Here is a 23961-nt window from a genome sequence, read left to right on the forward strand (position 1 = left end):
CCCCTCAACCCTGCCCAGCCCTCGCCCCTCGCCGACCCCTCCTTCCCTCAGAGGCCTGCTCTTCATCTGATAAGGGCAGTGCTGGCCAAACCCTCAGCGGAGCTCCTCAGAACCCTTCAGAGCTGCTCCATGCTAACAATGCGCCCTCCTTCCCCTCCATGCTCACGCCATTTACATGAGAAAACACTGGGTCTTATCTCCAGTTCACTGGGGCCATGGCACAACAGCCAAGTGAGTGTGCATGTTGGTATATGTGTGAGCGAAAGTGGCCATGAGAGAGCTGCATTTAGAAAAGTGCGCAGTGGACTTCTTTTAGGACTAAGTCCTCTTCTTTTTTCCACCGAAGAAATATGAGAAACTTTATGAGAAATTAAATAAACTGCAACCTCAAGAGTCTCATTCAGCAGTAGTTAGAATTAAAGGTCTTTATTATCAATGGGATATTACCCAGCTTTATCACACCTGCACTGTATCCAATAGCTGGCGGCTGCAATAATGCCAAATGAAAGACTCCCAAGAGAGGAAAACAAGTCTCTCTGCTCCATCATCTTGGACATTCGCCATCAAGTCTTTTAACGGTAATCCTCATCTGCATGAACATTAATGTCACCACTTTCCTCGCTGCTACACCCGGCACAGCCACTATTCCTCCTGTTTCTTACTGTCTGTCGTGTTTTGCATCATATTTACTGATCTCTGCATCACTGCCCACTGAAGGTGCACTAAGTTTGGCTGGTTCTTGTCTCCCGTGGGGCACATCTGAAGAGCGAGCATCCTCGAGACACTATTTTACAGCTTATGTAGAAACTCCCTTTTGCCAGTTCACCAGCTGGCCGTGCAAGAGAGGCAGCGAGAGAGACGGGGACAGCAAAGGAGAAGTGTGCAGGCTTTTAATTAAAGTCTGTGTGGTTAAGGGCTCGGGCTAAGCAAACATGGGCCTCCAGCATCAGAGTTTAAGATGAAGTAGAGGAGAGTGGGGTGATGAGAGAAATGCTCTGGATGATGGAGGAGGGGTGAGGGGAGAGCGAATGAGAAATGTGTGAGGGTGGAAAGATGAAAGATGAGCAGTCTGGGATAGAGGACTATTAAGAAGCGCAGGGCAGAGTGATGGGAAGGAAAGAAGACGGGATGGGCGTTGTCAGAGATGGTATCTCATAATATCTGATGTATCATAATGTGATACGGATATTGGGAAAGGAGGGGCAAGATGAGATGCAGGTTTTTTTTTTTTTTGGGGGGGGGGTTACAATTACAATGGAGGGGACTAGAGATAGCACACTGTCATCTTTTGACTGACCTATGTGTCAGGAATGGAGATAGTTGCCATGAATCCAAAACAAATGCAGACATGTACTTGGCTGATATATATATTATTTTGAATTAAATAATAATCAACAGCTGGAAGGACAAAAGCAGAATTTTACATGCGTGGCAACAACAGCGGTGCACGTCAGACGTGTGGAGCTTCAGCTCAGCTCATTCTGCTCACAATTTTATCCACAACGGTGCCGTGGTGACATCTATTGGTATAAATTTGGAAACTGCAGGTCTCTGCTCAGCTGCTACTGTAGGACAACATTTGTGTGGGAGGGATAAAAGGGACACTTGAGGGGACTCAAGAGGTTCCTAACTAAACGGTAATTACTTTCATGCAACTGCTCGTTTTGCTCATAACTAAAAAAGAAAGCTAAGTTGAGTTCTTTGCAATTCTACGGCAGACAGAGATTTCCTGTCTATTTGATGCCAGGAACAGAGCAAAGCTTAAGATCAACAAATTAGAAAATGTATACATAAAAAAATGCACAATGAAAAAAAAGATGTATATATAAATGTATATATTGAATGTATATATATATATATATATGTTGATCATGTTATTTCATGTAATAATCTCCAAAAAGGCTCATAAGCATCAGATCTGAGTCAGACAAAACTTTATATTACTTTCAATGTACAGAATACAGGGGATAAAAATTTACAAATATGTAAATATTTAACCTCTTCAAATCAGGAAAGAACATGGAATTTGATCTCCAACATTCCTTAAAAGAAGAACCAAGATATAAACAACAGAACGTAATTTTTTTCTCCTGAGACATATTTTCCAGTTTTACAGCAAATAATGTGAATTCTGCTTGATTTGTAAAACTTTTGCGCATTTTAATGCAGTGAAAGTACAGGCAACGCTGACACAATCATTCCTTTGGGGGGGAATATCCTTGGTGAAAAGAAATAATGATTATCTTTGGTCTGATTTGTTGTCTTTTGCCTGCATTATCACTGCTGGCTCTAGATGAAAACTAAGATGCAAAGCATGTCGACATTTTACTGATATACATTCAGCTCTCACTTTAGACTCTACTTACTCTAAGTACTTTAATTCTTTTAAATAGATATTGTTACTTTTCTATCGTCTAGATACAGTGCCAAACAAATCACTTCCAAGCTTCGAGCTAAAGTCGAAAGACAATTTATATCACGAATCCTACAGGTAGGATTTTCATCAGCTGTTGTTTTATACATATGTGGAGGATTTTCTAAATAGAAGTGCAGCCAAAGTTAACGCATTTTTACATGAATACAACTCCAGCAGAATTGTAACAATCTGACCCGGTTGACAGAACGTGAGCTCAAGCTACTTTTCCTAGCTCCTTCAAATGAGCTATTTGTGCCCAAAATACACATCACGTATAAAGGCACTGACAGCCAAACTGGCACAGACTAAGGCCTCGAAATTAAGTTTTTGTTTTGTTTGTTTTATGGATAAAAACAAACAAACAAAAAACCATTATTGGTCTGTTATTCAAACAGAAATGTAATGAAATTCAATGGTCTCTTTGCCAGCAGAGGTTTTTCCTTTGGATCTGATGATTAATGAAAGTTTATAAAGATATATTCTGTCCTAATGTAATCTTTAACAAGCCTCGTTTCATAAAATTGAAATGGCCCTTTTAGCTGGAATTTTACCAAATGACACCGAGAAATAACTGTGATAGTGATTAGTGAATGAAGGTAAAAAAAAAAAAAAACCTAACAAACAAATCTCATCTTACTTTTACTGCAAGTACCATAAAATAGAAGAAAAAAAAAGAACTGGAACAGGGCTACATTTTTGAGTACTGGGATTTTTTTGAGAACACCTAGCTCAGTCAGTCAACACAAATCGTACATTAAACTGACTTGCTTTTGAATGAATCTTAAAGTTCACTGAGAATACAGCAAGGTAACACTTCATCAACAATGCCGTTAATGATCATATGTACCAGTTCTTAACCGTACAGATTTTGTCTAGTGTTCACGTACTTTCCACCATTGATAAACTACAAGAAAATACCTTTTAAACCTTTCTAGGCAATCAAATTTTGCAGTTAAAAGGGGATTATTATAAAATGTTTCAATATGTTCAGTGAATTCTCCAAGAAGAAAGAATTACACCACCAACTGCTATACAATGACCATTTCAGGTATTTCCACATTTTGCTGTCATCATATATGATATTAATTCTTTGGACACACAGATTGTTGTCGCTGTTGTTTATCAGTTTCAGCACGTCCTCAACAGGAGCACTGAACGGGTGACACGTCGGGTTAGGTGCAGTACAGCCGTGACACCCAGCAGGGGGAGCCAACAAACAAGCTCAATCTAGCCAGAGAAGCTGATCTCAGTCCAGTGCCTCAGTGGGTGGATGTGTTGGAAGCGAGTTGAGGATGCTGTTGAGTCTCTCAGTCCCTGATGAATCTCCTCAGCAGGTCTTGTTGTGGACTGTCCTGGACGCACACAGCTCTGAAGCTGGGCCCTTCAGGTTTCTGCAAGTTCTCACTATTACCAGTACGACTAGAGCGACTACAGCTGGTCTGACTCTTCTGTGGAGCTCAACCTTGGCTGTGTGCCCAGGACCACAGTCCGGGGGGTGGAGGGTTCAGTGGGACACGCTGCAAGGCAGCTCAAAGGGTCTTGTGGGGCGTCGTACTGCGGCAGCTCGCCCTCTGATGGAAGCTCCCCGTCTGGGAGGTACGGAGGAGGAGGAAGATCAAACCAGGGAGGCCGACTGGAGGCAAACAGATGGAAAAGACAAGACAGAGAAGTAATGTGAGGTCACGCTCATGAAGTATTGCATTAGGATCATGCAAACCAAACAAAAACTAAATTTACGCTGCAAACCCCTTTCTGAGAAAATCATCTAATTACAAAGGAGCCTGTCATTGTTTCAGGACAGCTATAACTCAGTATGATAGTATCAGCAGTTCACCTTTTTTCATTCATTATTTACCACTTAGTGATTCACTTTGCCACTTAGTCGCAACAGTATGGGAAGGGAAGTTTAATACATCAATATTATTGAGATACGATAGCAATTACTTCGTGTTTATGCATATTTATTTAGTAGATTAATATTTTTGGTTTATATGAGTAAATCAGTATTAAACAGATTTGAGGATTAAGTGTTAAGCCTAATCTTCACTGCGTATAGAAACTGAGGAAAAAATTAGCTAAGAAATAAATGAAAGTGAAATTACATTTAATTATGTATTTATGTACCAAATCTAATCCAGCTGGAGCAGCTATGTATTTAGTATGTGTTGCTATTTGTTTTGCAAATCTGGTTTTGAGGCTACAGATTCTACATCACTTCTTTCACCTGACATCAAGAACAGCTTGTGAGTATGATGGAGGTGAATCCACAGAGGGTCCGGAGCGATACGAAGTCCCAGACAGCAGCTGCAGTGCCTGAGGAGTTGAGCTATATTGGCCCACTGTGGTGGGGGAGCCAGGGGAGAGACCTGGGCCTCCCGGATGGACGTGACCTCGGTCCAAGATGACCAGACGGGACAGCAGGAGGGGCTGATGGTGGTGGTGATGATGTGAGCTCCCTCTTACACCTCTGGGCAGCAGGACGCTCCGCTTCCTCTGGTGATGTAGCACCAAGGCTAGCAACGCTACCACCAGGACAAAGATGACGGCACTGCCGATGACTGCGTAGGTGATGCTGGGGTAATAGCGCAGACGGTAGTCCAGAGTCACAAAATCCTGGCCAGGCGCTTCTGTGGGAGAGACAAAGGAGATTAGAAAAATGATGATAGATTATGCAGAAGCTTGGTGAGAAGAGACACAGGGGCGTGATGGAAAGAAACAGGGAGATGGGGTTAACAATTAAAAGGCTGCGGGAACAGAAGGATGACTTTTGGAGATGCAGAGCCGGGGGAATAAAGATGGGACTGAAGTGGACAGCCATCAATATCAAACAAGTAAATAGTTTTGAGGTTCATTTGAAAATGCGCTCTGTGTGATTCAGTAGAAGCAGCCTCTCTTGTTGATGAGAACACAATATAATAAACCTAAAACAAAAGTGACTCTCCCCAAGACCCCGAGAATTGTGTACAGCAAATAAAGTAAATTAAATCATATCAAATTTATTTATTTAGCCAAATCTTAACAAAGTTATATCAAGGCACTTTAATCATACAGCAGGTCCAGACCAAACTCTTTGTGGAGTTGTTAAAGAGACCCAACATATCCCTCCAAGAGCAAGCACACAGCGGCAAGAACAAACTTCCTTGAATAAAAATAAGTAGGGACCCCAACTCTTTATTATGAAGAAAGAGAAAGAACAGCTTACAGCAGCTTTAGATAAAACACGACTTGAGTTGCTTGGCGTTTCAGATGAGAGAGGGCAAAAGAAGACCAGAGGCTGTTACAGATTACCATGTTTGTCACAGGGAAAGGAGGGAGTCTGCAAACTACTTAGTAGTCCAGAGAATGTTCCTGATGAGAGCTGTGGCCAGCAGGAAAAAACAGGCAGCAGCCAACTCGCTGGCCTGAAATGAGGAAGGGGACCAGTGTATTGCCAGAGAGCACTGCATCTTATTATTCCAGATGGGATGACGGAATGGCACTTAAACATTTCCGCTGACTGATTTTACTGAGTGAGCATTTCAATCAGGCACTCGAGGTGATGCTCATGTAAATGGTGTTTCAGCTGCTTACCAGGAGACAGTACTGTTGTACTAAGAAGAGAGGGCGGGAAATTGGAGGGAATCCTATTTAGTACGGATCTGCAGAGAGGCTGCGCTAATGAGGGATGGCTTGCATAAAAGTATAGTACAGTTGCTGTTTCAGTTCAAATTACACCAATGCCTCAGGGGCCTGCAAACATCGAAGCTCTGTGTGGCTCATAGAAGGTTCACTGAGACACTTGCTATGTTCTGTGTTTGAGGTTTTTGTGTTTCTGCTCACCACACTATCACTACGTGTAGTAAGACATAAGCGCTGACATCTCTGTCCACCAGCCATCACGCTGACCGTTGAGGATATTGCACAGAATGCTTGCCAGGAAATGGCCATTACCAGATATCTCGAAGTGGAATCAATAGCCTGAAAATGCATTCATCTGTGAGGATTAGATCCCATGAAACTGCGAAGCAGGCGAGCCATTTTGGAGTTTTTTGATATATTCCCGGCTTACATTGACTTACAGGCTCTTGGGGGGGATATTGTGTTCACTACAAAGATTCCCTCCACATGTACAAGCTCAAGCTACAGGGCTGCAGAAAATCAAAGCGAACGTGCACACAAACTCAACCAGCGTGACCACGTTATGGTTACAGGTCTGATCTGAATTGCGCTAGAAGAGCCCTATTTACAAATTAAAATAAAAAAAGGGAGATAAAACATGTCGTAAAATGAGACATAGTGGTGACTGTGAGCAGATTCTGATCTGGAGGAGCAAAGCTGTTTTTCTCTTTCCAGTCTTTGTGCTAGGCTAAGCAACTAGCCAGCTGCTTCATAATTAATGCACAGATGCAAGAATGGTATCGATCCTATGTAACTCTGGAGAAGAAAGAGAGGAATGTGTGACCCCCCAAAAAAGATGCTGGGGTCAGACAAATGATAAAAGCTCAGTATCTGTCCAAATCTTTATATGGACAATCCAGCAGTGATAAGAGGAGTTTTTCTGAGCTTGTTCTTTTTCTCCCAGACATCAACATGCCTACCTGACCTTGAAGGCCTTGAATAGACTTCAGCTGTGTGTGCGTGCACTGTTGAATTCCCAGCCTGGCATTCAGCCTATTTATGAACCAATGTGTAGTCAGGGGCCCAACGCTTTAATTAAATCTAATCTAATTCAGATGCTCCACCCGCCTGCTGCCCCAACCAGGCACCAGCCAATAAAACAAGACCCTGCGACCCCTCCCTTGTGATTTAAAATTGGCCAGTCCTTCACGCCACCAATTAATTATAGACTGGGCTGTCAGTAAAGAAAGGCCAAAACAAAGAAGAATTATTTTCATAATTACCTATTAAAAAAAAACATATAAAGAGATCCCAGCACTGCCACCTTTCGCTGCCTATCAGATTTCAGAGCAGCCTTCTGGGGGAAACAAGACACACGTATAATGCTGTAACATTAACAATGGCAGCCGGCCCTGTGCATTAGTGACTGAGGCCTCAAAGGCTGTTTCAAATTGCACAAGAGATGAAAAGACAGGAACAAAAAGAAACTCATACAACAGCACCTTCTGAACAGATGTACCCAGGATACGACTATTAGTTTCTATCTGCAAACTGTGCTTTTAAAGAGTAAATTTCACCTCTGTGGAGAATGAATTCACACATCAAAGTCCTGCATAGCTGAGCAAAGACCAGATGCTGTGTTTAAGGGAACACCGAAGGAAGAAAAGAGAACGAGTCACACGCTGCTCAGTCTGATGCAGTCTTTTAGAGATGAACATTTCTGAACACTTCCATGACATCAAAGACAAAAATTCTAACTGAGGTATATTATTACTGATTCAAATTCCATCAAACTGAGTGCATTTTTCAAATTAATCATACAACATGAACTCAAACATGCCCGGTCCTACTAACATCTCAGACTGTGTTACTTTCTACTGAGTTCACTTGATCAAACTTTCATGATCAAAGTTGAACATCAAAGTTCATGAGAGGCCACCCTGTCTGGTCAACCCTGACATGGAAGGATTAAATACATTCATGTTGCCAACCGGTTGCAAAACTGCTTGGACACTGAAACAGACAAAGGAAGTCCGACCTGAAGGAAGCGTCTCTTTTCATTCAATTTTATCCAAACTTTGGATGACGTAACAAAAACTAAAAAGACCTGCTGCCTGGTAAAGTGGTACATTTATGATTCCCACACTTCATACCTCACTGGGTATGGAGATGGTAACAGATAATGAATTAATAAAACATGATTAGGGGGAATGGGTGAATGAACTAAGACCATAAATAAATAAGCTGTAATGGGAAAAAGATAAGCAGTTGACACTGTTTGGTCAAAGCAATAGAAAAATGCTTAAAGTAGTGAAAATAACAGATGAATGCTTGAAAGAAGCAACTTCTTTCACTAATAATGCAAACTTGTCTTATTTGTTTATATGCAAAAGGGTAACAGTCCACATATTTTCAACAATATGGGCATGATGTAGCTAAATGAAAACAAATGGGCCAATTTTGATGGTTTGGCATCACCTTGAATTTGAATTAAGTTGTCATGGATTTGTTTGTCTGCCTGCCAAGCCGGTACAAAAGAAGGCGCACAACATTTGGAAGCTTCCAGGTGTGTGCTCTGTTCTTTTTGGAAATAACCATGCCGACTGAAAAGTTGAGTAATTAATTTTTTTTCTTTTCACGTTGTTTTTATTCTGAAGGTGCGTCTGTGAATCATACAAATTAAGGAGAAATAATCAGAAATTTCACAGCATCTTGCTGGAAGAAACATTAGCCAACCCTGATTTACCTGCAGCTGCTTTTGTAGAGAGATGTTCATGTGCTTCACAGGAATAACTGAGGTCAGCGATGGCGGCAACTCTAAACGTTCTCCAATACTGTCTCCTTTATGTAAAGACTCGGGTAGGAGAGCAAGGTGCAGTCACCTCCCCTCTTGCCCCTGCTCCACCTCGGCTGGTGCCTTTTGTTTCCCCCTCTGGTTTCTCCTCTAATATATCCCTCTCCCTCTCTCTTGACTTTGTGCTTCCCGGAGTTGTGCCCTCTCTGTCTCCTCCCTCCATCCCACTCTGCTCTTCTCTAGTCGGTAATTTACTGACATGGAAATGGGATATACTGTATCTTTATTATAGACAACAACTGCACTCTGGGAAGTTTTATCAATGGTAAAACAACAACAACACCAAAAAATTTATTCAATCTCTATTCAATCTTTCTCCGCTTTCTCTTACTTCCATTTTGCAAAATCCCACCCTGTTCCCTATTTCACTGCTGCCACTCGCTCTCTTTTTTTTAATTTCATTATCTCCTACATGCATCAATCTTATTACCCCTGCATGAGAGGAGAGAATTATAGGGACGCAGAGAGGTCAGGCAACACAACAAAGGAGAGATGAGAAGAGCCGAAAGAGGATAGAACAAGAACAGATGTAGATCTGCCTAAAGCAAGAAGGAGAAAAGAGGAAAAATACATTGTCTTTTCAACATGTCTCAACAACATCTCTTTAACAGACTAAAAAAAACAACAACTTAACACCACATTTGCAGTTCCAAACTAGCCTTGAAACTATAAAGCAGCTGAGTCACCTACACCCCCCGCTGTATGCCTTCAGTACCCGTGATTATTATTTTTGCCTGCATCCCGTTTGTTGCTGTGTTTTTCTCTTCTTGTGCCATTATCTGTAAACCTGGCAACAAATCCTAATTTTTTCAATTTTTGTGTGAAGTAGAATGAACTAAATGCATTTCCTTGCTGGTTTCTATGCTAGTTGCAGCATAGGTCATACCAGCTCAGGAATAAAAGTACTTTGTCCACTGTAGAGGATAAATGTCTTCATCTTATAAAACAAAAGCTACAGCATTTTGGTTATGATGGATGCAAACAAATTAATTAACAAATCCATTATTCCCAATGGAAAGCCATTCCTTGGCAATCCAAGGCTTTGAAATCTAATTGTGTCTTATTTGAATTGATGAACAATGACCAATTCATACGGTTGCATTCCATCACTAGACAGGGCTGGTAAGCATTATGAGCAGAAGCTTTCAGAGCACAGTATGTCTGAGTTGACATTAAATGAAAATAGAAATCCATTTGGTGACGTGCAACCAAGATGAGACAAATTACTGGTGTGCACTTACACGCACACCAACGCTGAATACTGTATGCAGCTACTGAAGCAAAGTCAGGGCCTATGTGAGTGCACAAAAGGTTATGAAGCATGCAGTGTTTCAAACGAGCTCTGAAGAAATCGTTATTTAATCTAACTGTGCTGTACATTAACAGTTCATGTCATTAGGTTGCTGAGATGCAAGCTTTGTTTTTTTAATGGAACACATTTCTTTCAGCTGATTGGATACCTGCCACGGAATATGCTAACTAACAACTTTAAGGATACGCTCATCCAGAGATGAATGGGCAAAATAAAATGAAAAGCAAGCGTGCTAATAAAAGACTCCACACATCTTAATTGCCACACGTCTGAAGAAAGAGAATGGAGATATTTGCCCCCTGTGGCTCATTCCTGGGGGAAAGGATAGGGGCTGCACAGATGTGCTGTACTTTCCCTTTGCACTGAAGAGTCATTTCACACTCGCAAAGTGCCATCTTTAAAAAGGCTCCAAGTGGTTGAAAAAAAAAGTAATCACTCCCTGGCTCTATCGTTTCAAGGTTTGGTGTGTGTCGAGTGTAGTTGTCTGAGCTGAGAGAGATAGCCGGTTGCAGCTGTGCTTTCCCTTAATGCCGAGTCACTTTGTCCGACATTAATTATAGGTGTGCTGCTGCTGGATCATTTGGCAGTTATAGCAGCCATGATGCCACAGATACGCCCACAACGACGGAGTGATAAAATTAGGTGCAGAACCAGTGATACACATTAAGTTCTGCTCTGACAACGAGGCCGAGAAAAGAGGAAGAGAAGAGAAGGGAAGGGGAGAGAAAAGAGGAGAAAAGAACCACAAGAGGGCAGACTGTTCACATTTTTACTGGGCTACATATCCACACTTAATCTGTTAGTCTTGGCCAGGCCTCCAGGACAGGGGGGAGGGTGTGTACTGAGTTGAGTGTTGTGTTGTGTTGGGGGGCATGCCATCTGGCTTCAAAAATACCTACAAGGAGACACACACACGGGTAATTAACATAGAGTCCGCACACAGAGTGCACGCCTGCTAGGCACATACTCATGAATGTACCTCACAGTGAGTTCAAAGTTGAAGTCCCAACACATTCACACACAGGCTGCTTTCTGATGCTCATACGTGTAAAAGCAGTGATGCAAACTAAATCCCAAAAATCCTTTCATCCTGCTCCAGAGTGAGCTCACTAAACCCATGCCACATGGTGGAGAAATCTAAAAAGGGAAAAAAAATAAAATAAATAAATCGGGGAAGGGAGACTACAAACAGCAACTTGTGGGCTGTTTGGAGCACTCAGCCTTTACTAACTTCACACTCCAGTACCAGCAGAGTGGAAGCGAGATGGAGAAAAACAAACTCTTAAAAATGAGTGTGGAGGCTATGACCGCAATAAACTTCTCTAAAAATGATTTGAAGACGCAAACTATCCCGCTTTTACTGTCTCGCTGACCCAATTTACACCTGCTATGAAACCTGAGTCTGCAACTGGAATAAAACAGGTTCACTGACTGCATTTACTCCCGGCAATTTGTCTTTCTTCTTGTCTGCATTCTGCCAGCGTTGCTATTTGGTCCCATTTTCTATGCACACTATGCAAAGCAGACGAGTAAGTGAGGAGGCAGAAGGTTTTGTCCTTTGTCAACAAAAAAAACCTGCCGGTGAGGTGAGGACACGGCACAGATTACAAGGAAAACACCAAGCCAATCATTACAGCTATTGTTCTTGCAGCATGTGTCATTGTTTGTCATCTTGACAATTTGGAGATGAGAGTTGTCCTCTTTTTTAGTCCAGAGCCAGTTGTAATTATTTTCCCAACCCATGAGTGGACACTGTCTAATGCAAGCCTGATCAGCTCCTGAGGTGGTCCATCTCATCCAGTCACATTCTGATAGCGTTCTAGCAGCTTCCATTAACATCCAATCTCCTTCCCTAGATAAGACGCCCAGATACAGATCTAAGTTTAATTCCGTGCATATATGGGGTCTGTGTCTCTCCTCCATCCCAGCCATCCCAGCTCACGTGTTTCCATTATTACGCCTGAGATGTATGATGTCTGTGTGCTCTATCTGAATGATGAGACTAGCAGTAACTCAGCCAACACTGATAAATGGCGTTTGGTGCAGGCATTATTCAGGTGTATTTTATCTCACCATAGACCTTGAAACATTTGATATTTTCCCTGCATGTTTGACCAAAGTCGGTCCAGTCCAATGCCCTGATGCTCACTAGGGGAAGATGGACTTTTCATTAGGTAGCTGCTTGCTTTACAGATTTTTTATTTTATTTTATTTTTTTTACCACAAATGAAATACTTTATCGCTCCAAACTAGACCCGCTGCCAAAGCCTTTTGAGCTACTGCCTTAATGCAATCATTTCATCCCGCCAGCACTTTTAACCAAACGACTGTGAGCTTCATTTATTGTGGCTTGTTTTAAAATTCAACTGAACTGTCTGAACGACCATTTAGCATTTTCCCCTACATTTTAAACCTCTACTCTCACGAAACCTGAGGAATTGCACCCTTCACTTTGCCATGGGATCACCCTTGTTGTCCTGTGTTTTGTGTTATTGTTTTTAGGAATCCTTGCTGCCAATAAACTCCCCCCTGGTGGGACATGAAAGATTGATTGATTGAGAGCTACTCTGCCAAGCAAGGCTGGGAAGCAGAGCATGTTAACTGCTCTGTGACAGTGACTGTTCCAGATCTCTTTGGCATACCAGCATTAATATTCATGTCCCGTGCTGTCACCCTGTTCCTGTTGCTGTGCCCTGTCATGTACTATATGTCTGTTCTCGTTAGCATGCACAAAGAGGGAAGGCATTAATGGAGGCAGGCTCCGTGTGTATGTTTGTAGTCCAGCCGGTTCATTCTTTTTTTCATTTGAAACTTTTGGAACCATAACACCAAGCAATGCTTCTTTGCAATGGTTCTTTCTGCCTGTACATCCCTTAGCTTATAAGTGTCTGTGTGTGCCGTTTTGGGGAGGGAGGTTTCAATGATCCATTGTCCCTCTAGCTGCCTCTCTTGTAGTAATTTGTCTGCTCCATTTCTTACCACTATCACAACCCCTCTCAAAACTCCTAGCTCGCAGAGGGTGACCAGAAGAGTGGAGGGAAGGTGGGTTTGGGTTAATAATCAACTTCGGCATCTGGAAAACATGCACAGAAAAGGACAAAGGGGAGGAGCAGAGTCAGAGGACACGAAAGGTTGAAAGGCAGGTGAATGTAAAAAACTAAATCAGAGTAAAATAATAGAGATCAAGGTTGATCAAGGTAAGAAAGTAGCAAAGCAGATAAATGAAGTGATGGCTAATTCAGTAAGCAGACCGATTCAATGACCAATAACAATGGAATTAATGCTGCTGCTTAACTCCGATTTGTCGAACCACAACGGTTTTGTTGACCTTGTTTCATGCGATCCTCAGCAGCTTTTTGGAAGAGCCCCAGGCCTTCGTTTTGAGATGAATTCTTTTTTACAATGAGGGATAATTTGCAAGGATGGAATAACCTACTAATTTTATGCTATTGATAGACCCTAACCCTATGTCCCAGCAAAGCCCGAAAGCCCAACTAGCTTTTCTACCATAAAATGATGTCAAGTTTCCCTTGAAAACTGGACTTCTGTTAACATGATTCAGATTAATCCAGAAAAAGTGAGATTCTTATCAAAGGTCCTGACAATCTGCATACTGTATAGATTTAAACCTCTAACTTGGTCTTTTCTCTTTCTCATTTCTCATTTTACTTTTAAGACTTACATCAGTGTGATACAATACAGTACAATAAACACATTGTACATCTTTTATTACTTAAGGAACAGTTGGATACGCTAATTATTAACTGAGGCGGTACAAAGTTCACGTATGTTTATTAGTTCATGTCCATATATATAATATATGCAGTGGTCCTGCAGCCTGCGTGCCCTTACAGATGCATTTCTCTAATTAATCTACTTTGATGCTTTCTTGTTCTTACTTTTGCAGTAAAATGGAATGAATAAAACAAGTGAAAACTTAAGAAAAGTGGATCAACAGTACAAGGGACTTAATGCTACTGCTGAGATAGGGGACGCTTGGAGACAAGTGGGATAGATGAATGGCCACCATAGAACAGTGGAGAGGACTCAAAGGTACTCTATGAACAAAAGTGTTCAGATGCTGGTGAAAAGATGGGCTATGAATACCACTCTTACTTGTGTATCACAGAGAATCAAACTCAGTGGGAACTGAAACAACAAGGATGCATCACTCATTTTTCTCTTCCTAACAGGTACATGTACTTCAACTGCAGCACACAAGTGGGAGTTTCAGTTCAGCTGTTTTTTTAGAAACCTTTTTATTGGCGTATTATGGTTGTGAATGGCAGGCTATTTTTTTTTACCTGCCGGAAACAGAAGAATGGAGGGGGTGAGAGGTTGCTCTGCATTGTTGAGTGTCTTTAACTACCAGCCCATCCCATCCAGCCTGATGGGTGCAGTCACTATGGCAACTGTTCTTTGGGGCCGAAAGGTGAGTTAGGGGAGTGGACACAAACAGAGCGCACTTATGCCTGACACATGCGCGCACACATAGTGCCCAAAGCCTGGATTTGATGGAGATGAGTGATAAGACAGTGGAGATTAAGAGTGCTATTCAGGCCTGTGTGCAGTGATGTGATCTGCAGGTTAGAATTGCCCCCCCCCCTCAGGAGGGACAGGAGACTATTATAAACCGTACCCTGCAGCTAGACCAACAAACCAGCAGGCAGCATGACATGCAGGCTCTGACAGCCTGAGTGACAGGAGGATGATATAGGAGGACTAGCTGTTGAGGGGAAATTGGCTTTAGTGACTTACAAAACTTTCATACAATATTAAAGTAGTGCTAGTTTCAGCTGAATGTTGAAGCCATGCTGGATGACATTCACAAAGAATTAGGATGTTCATTAAGCTCAAATGTAAAAAGTGCCTAAATGTGGATCATTTAAAAAATGAATGCATTTTTTTTGCCTTTGAAATATATTCTTGCCACAAATATGATTTAACATGGTGGAGTGTTCCATAATCTGTCAAAATCTGTGAGAGCCGAGTTATGTGAGCTCTGCTCTGAATCTAAATGCCCTGCTTTTATATTTTTCTGCTGTTGGTCCTGGAGGACACAAGGGAGCTTGGATGAGCATCTTTCACCAAGTAAAATGCCACATTTTCTTTTCATTACCTTTGGCTTGTAATAAAAGCATTTATTGGAAGTCAGACGCAAGGTCAAATGGTAAGTTAAATGGTGCCAGAGGCAGCCTGACCAAAAAAATATGATGAAAGAGATTGTTTGATGCAGGGTAAGATCAGGCTGAGCTCATCAGCTAATGATGCCATCACATGGTTATTTAAAGACTATTTTAGAAAAGCACAGTGAAAGAGAACGACTATTTAAAACTAAGCCCAATTACTGAGAGGCTGGCAGTACTGACTGGATGATAGTAGTCTCACAGTTTGAGTTTTCTAATAACTGGGTAATACAGCAGAAGACTGCACCGTATAACAATCAGCCCACCTCCTCTCTGTTTGTGACATTCTTCCTTATTTTCCCATTTCTGTCTTACTAACTCACATAGACTTCTTTGCTCTAATAACTAATTTACGTTTCACTATCAGCCAGACTCTTTGTCTCACACTTTTTCAAAAGCATTCAGAGGTCTGAGCTTCATCAACATCTTTTACTGAAAGGATTAATATCCTAAATAAATATAAATGAATACATTTTTTAGTAAAATGGGAAAAACATTTCTAAAGTGCGAGATATAAAGCATCACATCATGTGATTTTGAGTGATTTGAATGGCTACATTGTGCATATTACCAAATATTTTGTGAAAACATAAAATCTTTTGAAATTTAATTCATTTATCTTCTAGCGCTTATCCATTTCTGGGTCAGGCGGGAGCCAAATAAAAATAATTTCATTTCATTTTCAATTCAGTGCCACAAAATGGCTCATATGACTTTGGTAATCCATCATAATGAATCATCCCTTTGCTTAGTCATTGCTTGCTATTGCTTGGGAAATGTTTTGATACTTCTTTTTTGGAAGAAGCATGAAGTGATTTATTTCACTGAATCCTTCATCTTGTTTGTACTGGCCATTTACAAACTAAATGTACAGCCTTTGCTTTTGTGCAAAAATGTTTCAACGTTTTTCTGTAGCTTATGATGGCCTTTTAAGTGTTACATTTCTCTTCGTGGGCAGTGTTTCTCCTCCAAGCTGTACAGTGACAAAAAGAAATCATTTTGTTCTAATAAGACTGGAATACATCCACTTGACTTTGCATAGAAGGAGAGCTGCAGGTCTTGCTCCCCCAATCACTTACATTTGGTGCACATCAGAATCAGAAATTCTGGCAAACACTGACTGGAAGAATGGCTACAGCATGAAAAAGCACCTGAAATGTCCTTTTGAAACCTGACTGGTAATTGTGATGGGCATTTAGAGACTATGCCTTTAGGAAGACAACCTTGGAAAAAGCCTATAGAGATGACGTGAAAAGGAAAATTTCTCAGTTCTCCCATTAAAACATTTGCATTTCACAAGCTGATTCCCAAATCCCCGATGTCCTAGCATGCTTGAATGAACTAATAAGGAAGACTCTTGCGCCTATAAAAACAAAAGTGGATGAGGGGTGTTCAGCAAAAGCCTAAAAATTGCAACATATAATATTAATCCCTCAACAAAAACTTGCTGTGAATGTAGACACAGTAGCTGTCACTGTTGTCAAAACATCTTTGTCTAAGTACAGCTGTTAGCGCTTAGCCAACACTGTCCTTTGAGCGAGTGATCAAATGAGTGTGTGGTTATTGCTGCATACTGAAAGTGTATATTTCCAATGTACATGTCAGCTTATTGACGCAAAAGGCAGTTAAACCATCAATCATTCACAAAGTAAGACTCACCAGGTTCACCTGCTGAGTCCTGTCCTGAAGTGCCCTGATGACAGGCAGGGATACAAAGGAGATTAAAGCTGGTTAAACACACTGCCATTGGGCAGAATATTTTATTATTTCTAAAATAACACGTCTCTACTTTCATTTATCCAACATTCAATTTTGTAAAAAAAAAAAAAAAAAAATCAATTTGCAAGCTAGTTGACAATTGTTTTTCTTCTTCTACAGAAAAAGGTGGAATACTTTGAACTGGGAGTTACAATCCAATTATTTTCATATTGAATAAATTAATGTAACTACGTTTGGGGACGTGTCGAAGGCAGAGCGCTTAATGTTCCCATTTCCAAAACACAACTTATGTTATGAAATGATAATAAAGCCAAACACTGACAGCAGCAGCGTGGAAGAGTTTAGACAAACTGACAAACTGTATTTCAATACAGGATTCGCGTGATAGCATATGCTGCGACACTTAAGTTTATCTATGACACAAACAGCGTGTTCAAGAAAACCACACGCAAACATACACACAGGAGCATGCATAAGCAATACGGTCCTCTAGGTAACCTTATCCTCTGAGATATGGTGGTGACAGGAGACAGTTTCAGAGGGTTGAGGTTCAGGTTGAAAGCACTTGATTTAGTTTTAGCAAATTAGCAAATAAGATACACTGACAGCATATTTGAGGTGTGAAGAGATCTTTTTCTCAATTATAATTTAATATAGAAAATGGACTGTCACAGAATTATTTCAGTGATTTTCTACCTGGTTATAATGTTTGTTTATCAAACATTTATAATATCCCTGCCAACAGCAGACTTGTTTACCTAATGACAACTTCTTTCATTCACGGCAACATAATTTGGCCCGTTTAGAACTGCGGCGAAGAAAGTGATACATAAGCTGAATAAACACCGCTCCAAAAACACACATACTTAGAAAGCCATGGCCGAGTAATCTGCACACACGGTAAATGTGTGCATCCATTAGAATGCACCAGAGCCAGGGAATGACATTCAAGACCAGAGGCCACCATTGACAACCTGCTCAAGATTTATCTGTTAAAGGCACAGTCAGCGGCAGCTGCCCCCCCCCTACACACACAGGCCCACTTTATCCTGGGAAGGCACGCTACAGTAAGCCCAAGCTCAGCTAAAAGAGGGGCTCAGGGAAGTCAGGCCAGGATCTGGGTTCAAATCAAGTGGGATAAACCAGCAAGGATTCACACATGTGAACACGCGCACTCATGCAGAAATGGGCACAAACATGCAAAAATTGACAAAATGTCTGCAAAGAGCACGGATGTGTCTTCTAGCCACATAGACACACGCATGCACGCGCACACAAAACATATCAGTACCCACTTACAATGCCAGCACTCCCTCAGTAACCCACCTGCCCCATTCTTCTCCTGGTTAAGAAACAGAACAAGACCCCTGATGCCCACACCACGATGTAATCCCCTCTCTTTTAACAATAGGCCTGGTCAGGCTGATAGAAGCACGAGGCTGCGTGTCTTTTATCACACTCAAACAACAAAACAACACAGCACATTGCTGAAGGTCCATGGCTCCTGCTCATATCTGTGTGCTCAGCTAGGGTGGAATCAATGGGCTCTGTCTGAGTGATAAGAAGCAGAGCATGATGGTCAGCTGTACATATTTACCTGAGGTGTGCGACTGCAAAGACTGAGGAAGCATGAAAAGATTGTGGATCAAGGCCTAAAGGGAAGATGGCACCTGCGGGTCAGAGATAAGGCCGGTCCCAGAGTACACTCTGAGATAAGTATTTGAAGTCTTGACCTTGTTACACATGAAATGCAGGGTGGAGCTGACCTTTGAAGAATGCTACATGATCTCCACCAACAGTTGGGAGCCGTGCTAACGAGAACGATAAGGGCACGAAACCACTTCCGAGCAGGAACCTCGCCATTACGAACACCGAGTATACCATCATCATTATGTGATGCATATTTGCCAGCTATGAGTTCATTTCAATATTTCTCATGTCTCTCATCCTCTTCCTCTCTCCCTGCACCTCCATTTGCATCTCCTTGCACATCAAGTGAAGTGTACAGCTGCAAATAGCTGACTGACATCTCCTTGAAGACTCAAAAGCAATTTTCAATAAATTGTGAAGTTGTGGTGAACACCACTCTTTGGCACCTCTTCCCATGGATATTTATAACACCACAGCTTCATTAACCACAAGAAAATAGAACAAAACTCTTGTCGTTGAAGGGAAAGGCTTTTACACAATGCAGCCAATTAGGATCGATGCCTCTTCAATCAATTATGCATGCACTATACAGCAGGGGTTCTCCGCCTCTTCTAATCTGAGGTCCAATTCATTTCTGAGGACCATTTTCTACACTGAAGGAGTAAAAAACATAAGCTGACAAAATAAAGTGGGCTCTAAATACTGTATATGTCAGCTGTAATAACCAAAGTAAATATTCTGCTTACACCCACTGGGACATCTGGGCCTGCTTCTGGGAAATAATGAGGCAAAGTCATGGTGGGATGGGAAAAAAGTTGACATGCAGGATATCATTCAAAGTTCTGTTTGTTCCTTTTCTTTTATTTTGTGCCTGTCACAACAGAAAACCCTGGCTCGCATAAATAGGTGGCAATAAAGGGCAACAGGAATCTGATTGCCTGTTTTGACAGGGGAGGATATTGACTGAGAGCCAGTTTCGAGAACTAATCAAGGTCAGCTTGTGTGGGCGAAAGCTTCAGGCTTTTGTCTGATCAGAGTCCCATCACTCGATTTTTTTTACACACAAAGGGCCCAAAATTCAAAGGTGTCGACGTCGCAGGAAATAGCCTGGAAACTTTTGAAACTGACTCAAACATTCAGATGTAGAAATGGATGAAAGGCTTCCAAAGTTTCACTTAGGAGCGAAAACATGTTGAGACATTATTCTTTGACTGATTTAAGTGGTCAACTATTTCTGTTATTAAGCTGGCCAGTTTTGCACTAAAGTTTCCGTAAGTGCACTGCTCAGCAAGAAGGGAGTGCTCCTCCTCATATGTCTGCACTTTCTTCTCAGTTCGAAAAGGCGATGAGGAACACTTACATCACCCTGTTTCATTGTGGTAGAACAGCTGCATCAGATCTTTCATGCAGAGCTGCAAGACATTTCTGGCTGGTGGCATTTTTGAAACTATAATGACTATCTTTAATTAAATCATTCCAATTCTGGTGATACTGGATTTATTCTTGCTTTCCCAATGTAAGATAAACTGCATTCATGTCTATTCTGGATGTGTTTGATAAAAGCATAATGTGTTGTTGCTGATGGATCACCGTCTGTGCAAACACAAACACCTGTACAACACCTGAAAATTACTGCTTTCAGGATGGAAAAAAAACAACAAGGTAGCATTGCTATCATCGAAACAAATATGCCTATGTTCTTTCCACTAATTACTGTGCCATTGGGGAAAGGTATTGACTGAGTTTTGGTTGCAGCTGTTACCCCGGTAACACTCATATCCACAGTGCGAGGCAGAATATGCTCCTCTGTGATTGTTAAGGGTTTCATGCTATGAGCTTCACAAACAATAATATACTTTTTTTTTTTTTTTTTTTTTAAATCCTGAACCAGAAAATCTTTTCTTAGGAAATGTTCCTTTAAAACGATCCGCTTGGGATGTGTTGGGAAGTTAAAGTGCCTTGAGAGCTTCAGCGGTCTTACTGCCTCAGCGGACAGAATTTCACCATATTGAGCACGAGTCTGCCAAACCTCACTACGCACTTTGCAGAATTTGCTGGTACAGGAATGCCTCCTACGCATTTACATTTCTAACAGTGATATATCTTTTGCTTATGCATCCAGGGGAATATTAGCACAATATTTTTATCCCTACCTGATGATGTGTAATTATTCAAACTCGTTCATGGCCATTGAAATCATTTTTTAACAATTTTAAGTGTTTTTGTTTAAGCGAATCAAAAACTAATGGAAAAGCAGTACCTTTGCGTCCATGGTAAATTAGATGGCACGCTGAGGTAAACTCAGCATGCTTGAGAAGGTCTGCTCTATATTTACTGTATCCACAAGAGCCTATTGGCTTATTGACTGAACTGAAGCAGTGGGGCACAGTGTGTGGTTAACCTTTATTAGTGGGAGAGGTTTTCCTTTTCTTTCTCTATCCTTGCTGCACAGCTTACTTACTTATCATCTGTACCTCATACCTTCCAATGTGCTCCCACGAGTTATTTGTCTGTCTTTATTGATGGCATTCGTTTGCTCACTAAAAGCTAAATGGATATTTGTATTGCTCTCTCGATCTCTGATATCTTTGTTGTATCAAACATTTCAGTTTCTTTATGCCTGCTGATACTTTCTACCCCATATTCTCAGCAGGAATTTCTTTTAATGGGTTAGATATTCACAATAATGGGTTCCTGCAAATCAATTACAGCCAGGTGCAGCGTATGTTAATGTAAAAAGCTGTGTCTTTCAAATGTAATTGATGCTCACACTCATTTGTTTCTTTCCTGTGATTATTGCTTTTGAAAACATGCACACTTATTGAAGACCACATCCATCACCACTGGGCTCAGGCATGAGCACACATATTCTGTAACACAGAGACACAATCTTTCACCCACAGATGAGACAGACCACACATCAAGTTGCAGCACACAGTGCAAGTGAGTCAACTTCATGCCCATCTAATTAATAATACAGCTTCCAGCTATGCATCATTTGTAGCCTGAGGGAGCTGGATGATACCGCGTTCGGAAGGGTGATCATGTAACATACTGGGGAGGGTTTTTGTGCTGAGGCATAACTTTCACAGACAATACAGGCAAAAAAAAAAAAACCAAAGAAACAAACAAACAAGGAAAGCACAAATTCTTGGTCTTTTCACACTGAGGTGACCTAAATTGATTCACAAACTGAAATGGATATACACTGAAGAGTATCAATCAATTTGTAACATGCAGGGCTATTCCCAATACACAGCAGACTGAATGGAAGCGTGGAAAGAATGGCATGAATAAAATAAAGATAATACATAATAAAAATGAATACCAATTTCGAAAAGATTAGTTGCTGGTGTCTTTTTTGTGCAATATGCTGAAGCATCCTTCTTTTTTAGCGTTAATGTTTCAAGCAATCCCTGTAGTGAAAAAAGGATTTTAATAAGAGAAACTTGTGAAATCAAATCCTTGAGTTTTGAAGATATTTCTATGAATACCAACACTGCTACAGGGTTTCCCAGTAGACTGTCAGAGCTGTAAGATGCTGCTGTGAGAAACTAGGCTACCAACGATAAAACATTGCTCGAAAGCTGTCCCTCAGGAGTTCTACCAATCGGTCTAAATGCATCCAGTGTACATCATATACGAGGAAATCGCCTATAGCTGAGTGCATACACAGAATAAATAATTGAGTGTTTCAGTATTACAAAAGTAAATAAAATAACACCTAGTGATCAGCCTTTGCAGACATTAAGCCCGTACAAATACTGAATGACAGATATAACCCTCTTTAAAGAACCACAAAGCTTCACTCTGTGTGGTTTTATGTCTTACATGTGAAAAGTAGTTATCCCTTCCAGTGAAATAATCCTCCGGTTTGAAGACAAAAAGAAAGGTTCACCTTATTTGTTATAATTGGATCACTGTGTGCTTTCATCAGGGATTGTTGTTGGCTGGAAAATGAGTTTTGGATGACAGTTATGTAATAATTTCTCACATAAGGCAATTTTACTCTATTTTGGTATTCTCGAACTGAGGTAGCAACTTTTAGGTTGTTTTCCATTCATTGTTGATCCCGCATCAAACAGATGAAATGCAGCACTGCAACATTTTGTCTACATGTAGTGACAATTGAACTAACTACTTACCAAATTCAAGTGTGTCAATGGTTTAAATGCACATCCAAAATTCTGAGTAATGAAATTTGAGTAGCACTTGAAGTGTAAAGAAGCCACACACACTCCCGCGCACATTCATAAGCATTCGCTTGGATGAATGAATAAATGAATTGTGAGAAACAACAGTGGAAGAAGAGATGCTTAAACACTTTCAAAGGCAGCCGTCAATGTATTCATTGTGCATATTCAGCTCTTCTTGTGCCACCCACCATCCCTACCAGAGAAATTACACAAGAATCATTGTTCAAAGTGATTCTAACATTGACTGAGATGTAATTGCTGGCTCTGCCCCACTCACAATTTAAATGAAAACATTAAAAGAAAGCAGCTAGATAAAATATGGCCAACCAAATGACTGAAAGCTAGTTTGTACATCAGCCAAGCAACGTCGATATCAAATGGCAAACCCGGCCAGTAAAAAGTTATAAAGTACTACAAAGCTGTTGAGGATTTCATGCTTAAAAACTTTTATACAAAGCATTATTGCAATCGTTGTTTTGTACTGGAATTATGTTAATAGGACTTTTTATTCCTTTATAGAACATTTTTCAAGATACAAGTTACAGTGATCATCAAATGGCAGCCACATTGAAATCAATGCTATTTATTGCTACGTACTTCAGGATGTGGGCTTATCGCAGAAGCTTGTGATGTGTACTGCAGATAAAATAACCGAAAGAGTTAGAAAGATTATTACAAAAGCAGAAATGTAACACCGTGTACCGATTCTCTGATAACCTATGAATAGTATGTGCATGTTCATCCTCAAGTTAAGAAATGTCAACTTTAAAAGTGTTTCTAACACAAAAATATGTATTGACGTGAACATGATTAGCCTGTGACTGAAGTATTATGGTGGAAAAGTGATCAGATATGCAAAATGCTGCGGTTGAACAGTTAATGCCACATATATCTGTCGAAGTGCGCCAATAAATGGTGATGGATGCACACAGATGGTGCACACTACACTGCAGTTTGACACTTTCCAACAGGCTCAGATTTCTTGGCTACTCTTTTCAATCAAAACGTACAGTATCTGAAGAATGATACGT

General features: G+C 40.9%; 1 protein-coding gene across 3 annotated transcripts in view; it reads right to left on the reverse strand.

Annotated features, from left to right (window-relative positions):
* Positions 1-1931: 1931 nt before the first annotated feature.
* Positions 1932-23961, reverse strand: part of ldlrad3 (low density lipoprotein receptor class A domain containing 3) — a 69856-nt gene continuing 47826 nt past the window's right edge. For all 3 annotated transcript variants that reach the window (XM_029523835.1, XM_029523834.1, XM_029523833.1), the window contains 2 exons: positions 4641-5043; positions 1932-4049 (listed from right to left, as the gene is read on the reverse strand). In XM_029523835.1, coding sequence (XP_029379695.1) covers positions 3845-4049; positions 4641-5043 — 608 coding nt within the window. In that variant the 3' untranslated portion in view covers positions 1932-3844. The remainder of the gene's footprint in view (positions 4050-4640; positions 5044-23961) is intronic.

This window comes from Echeneis naucrates, chromosome 16 (genome assembly GCF_900963305.1).
Source record: "Echeneis naucrates chromosome 16, fEcheNa1.1, whole genome shotgun sequence".
In the NCBI taxonomy this organism is placed as follows: domain Eukaryota; kingdom Metazoa; phylum Chordata; class Actinopteri; order Carangiformes; family Echeneidae; genus Echeneis; species Echeneis naucrates.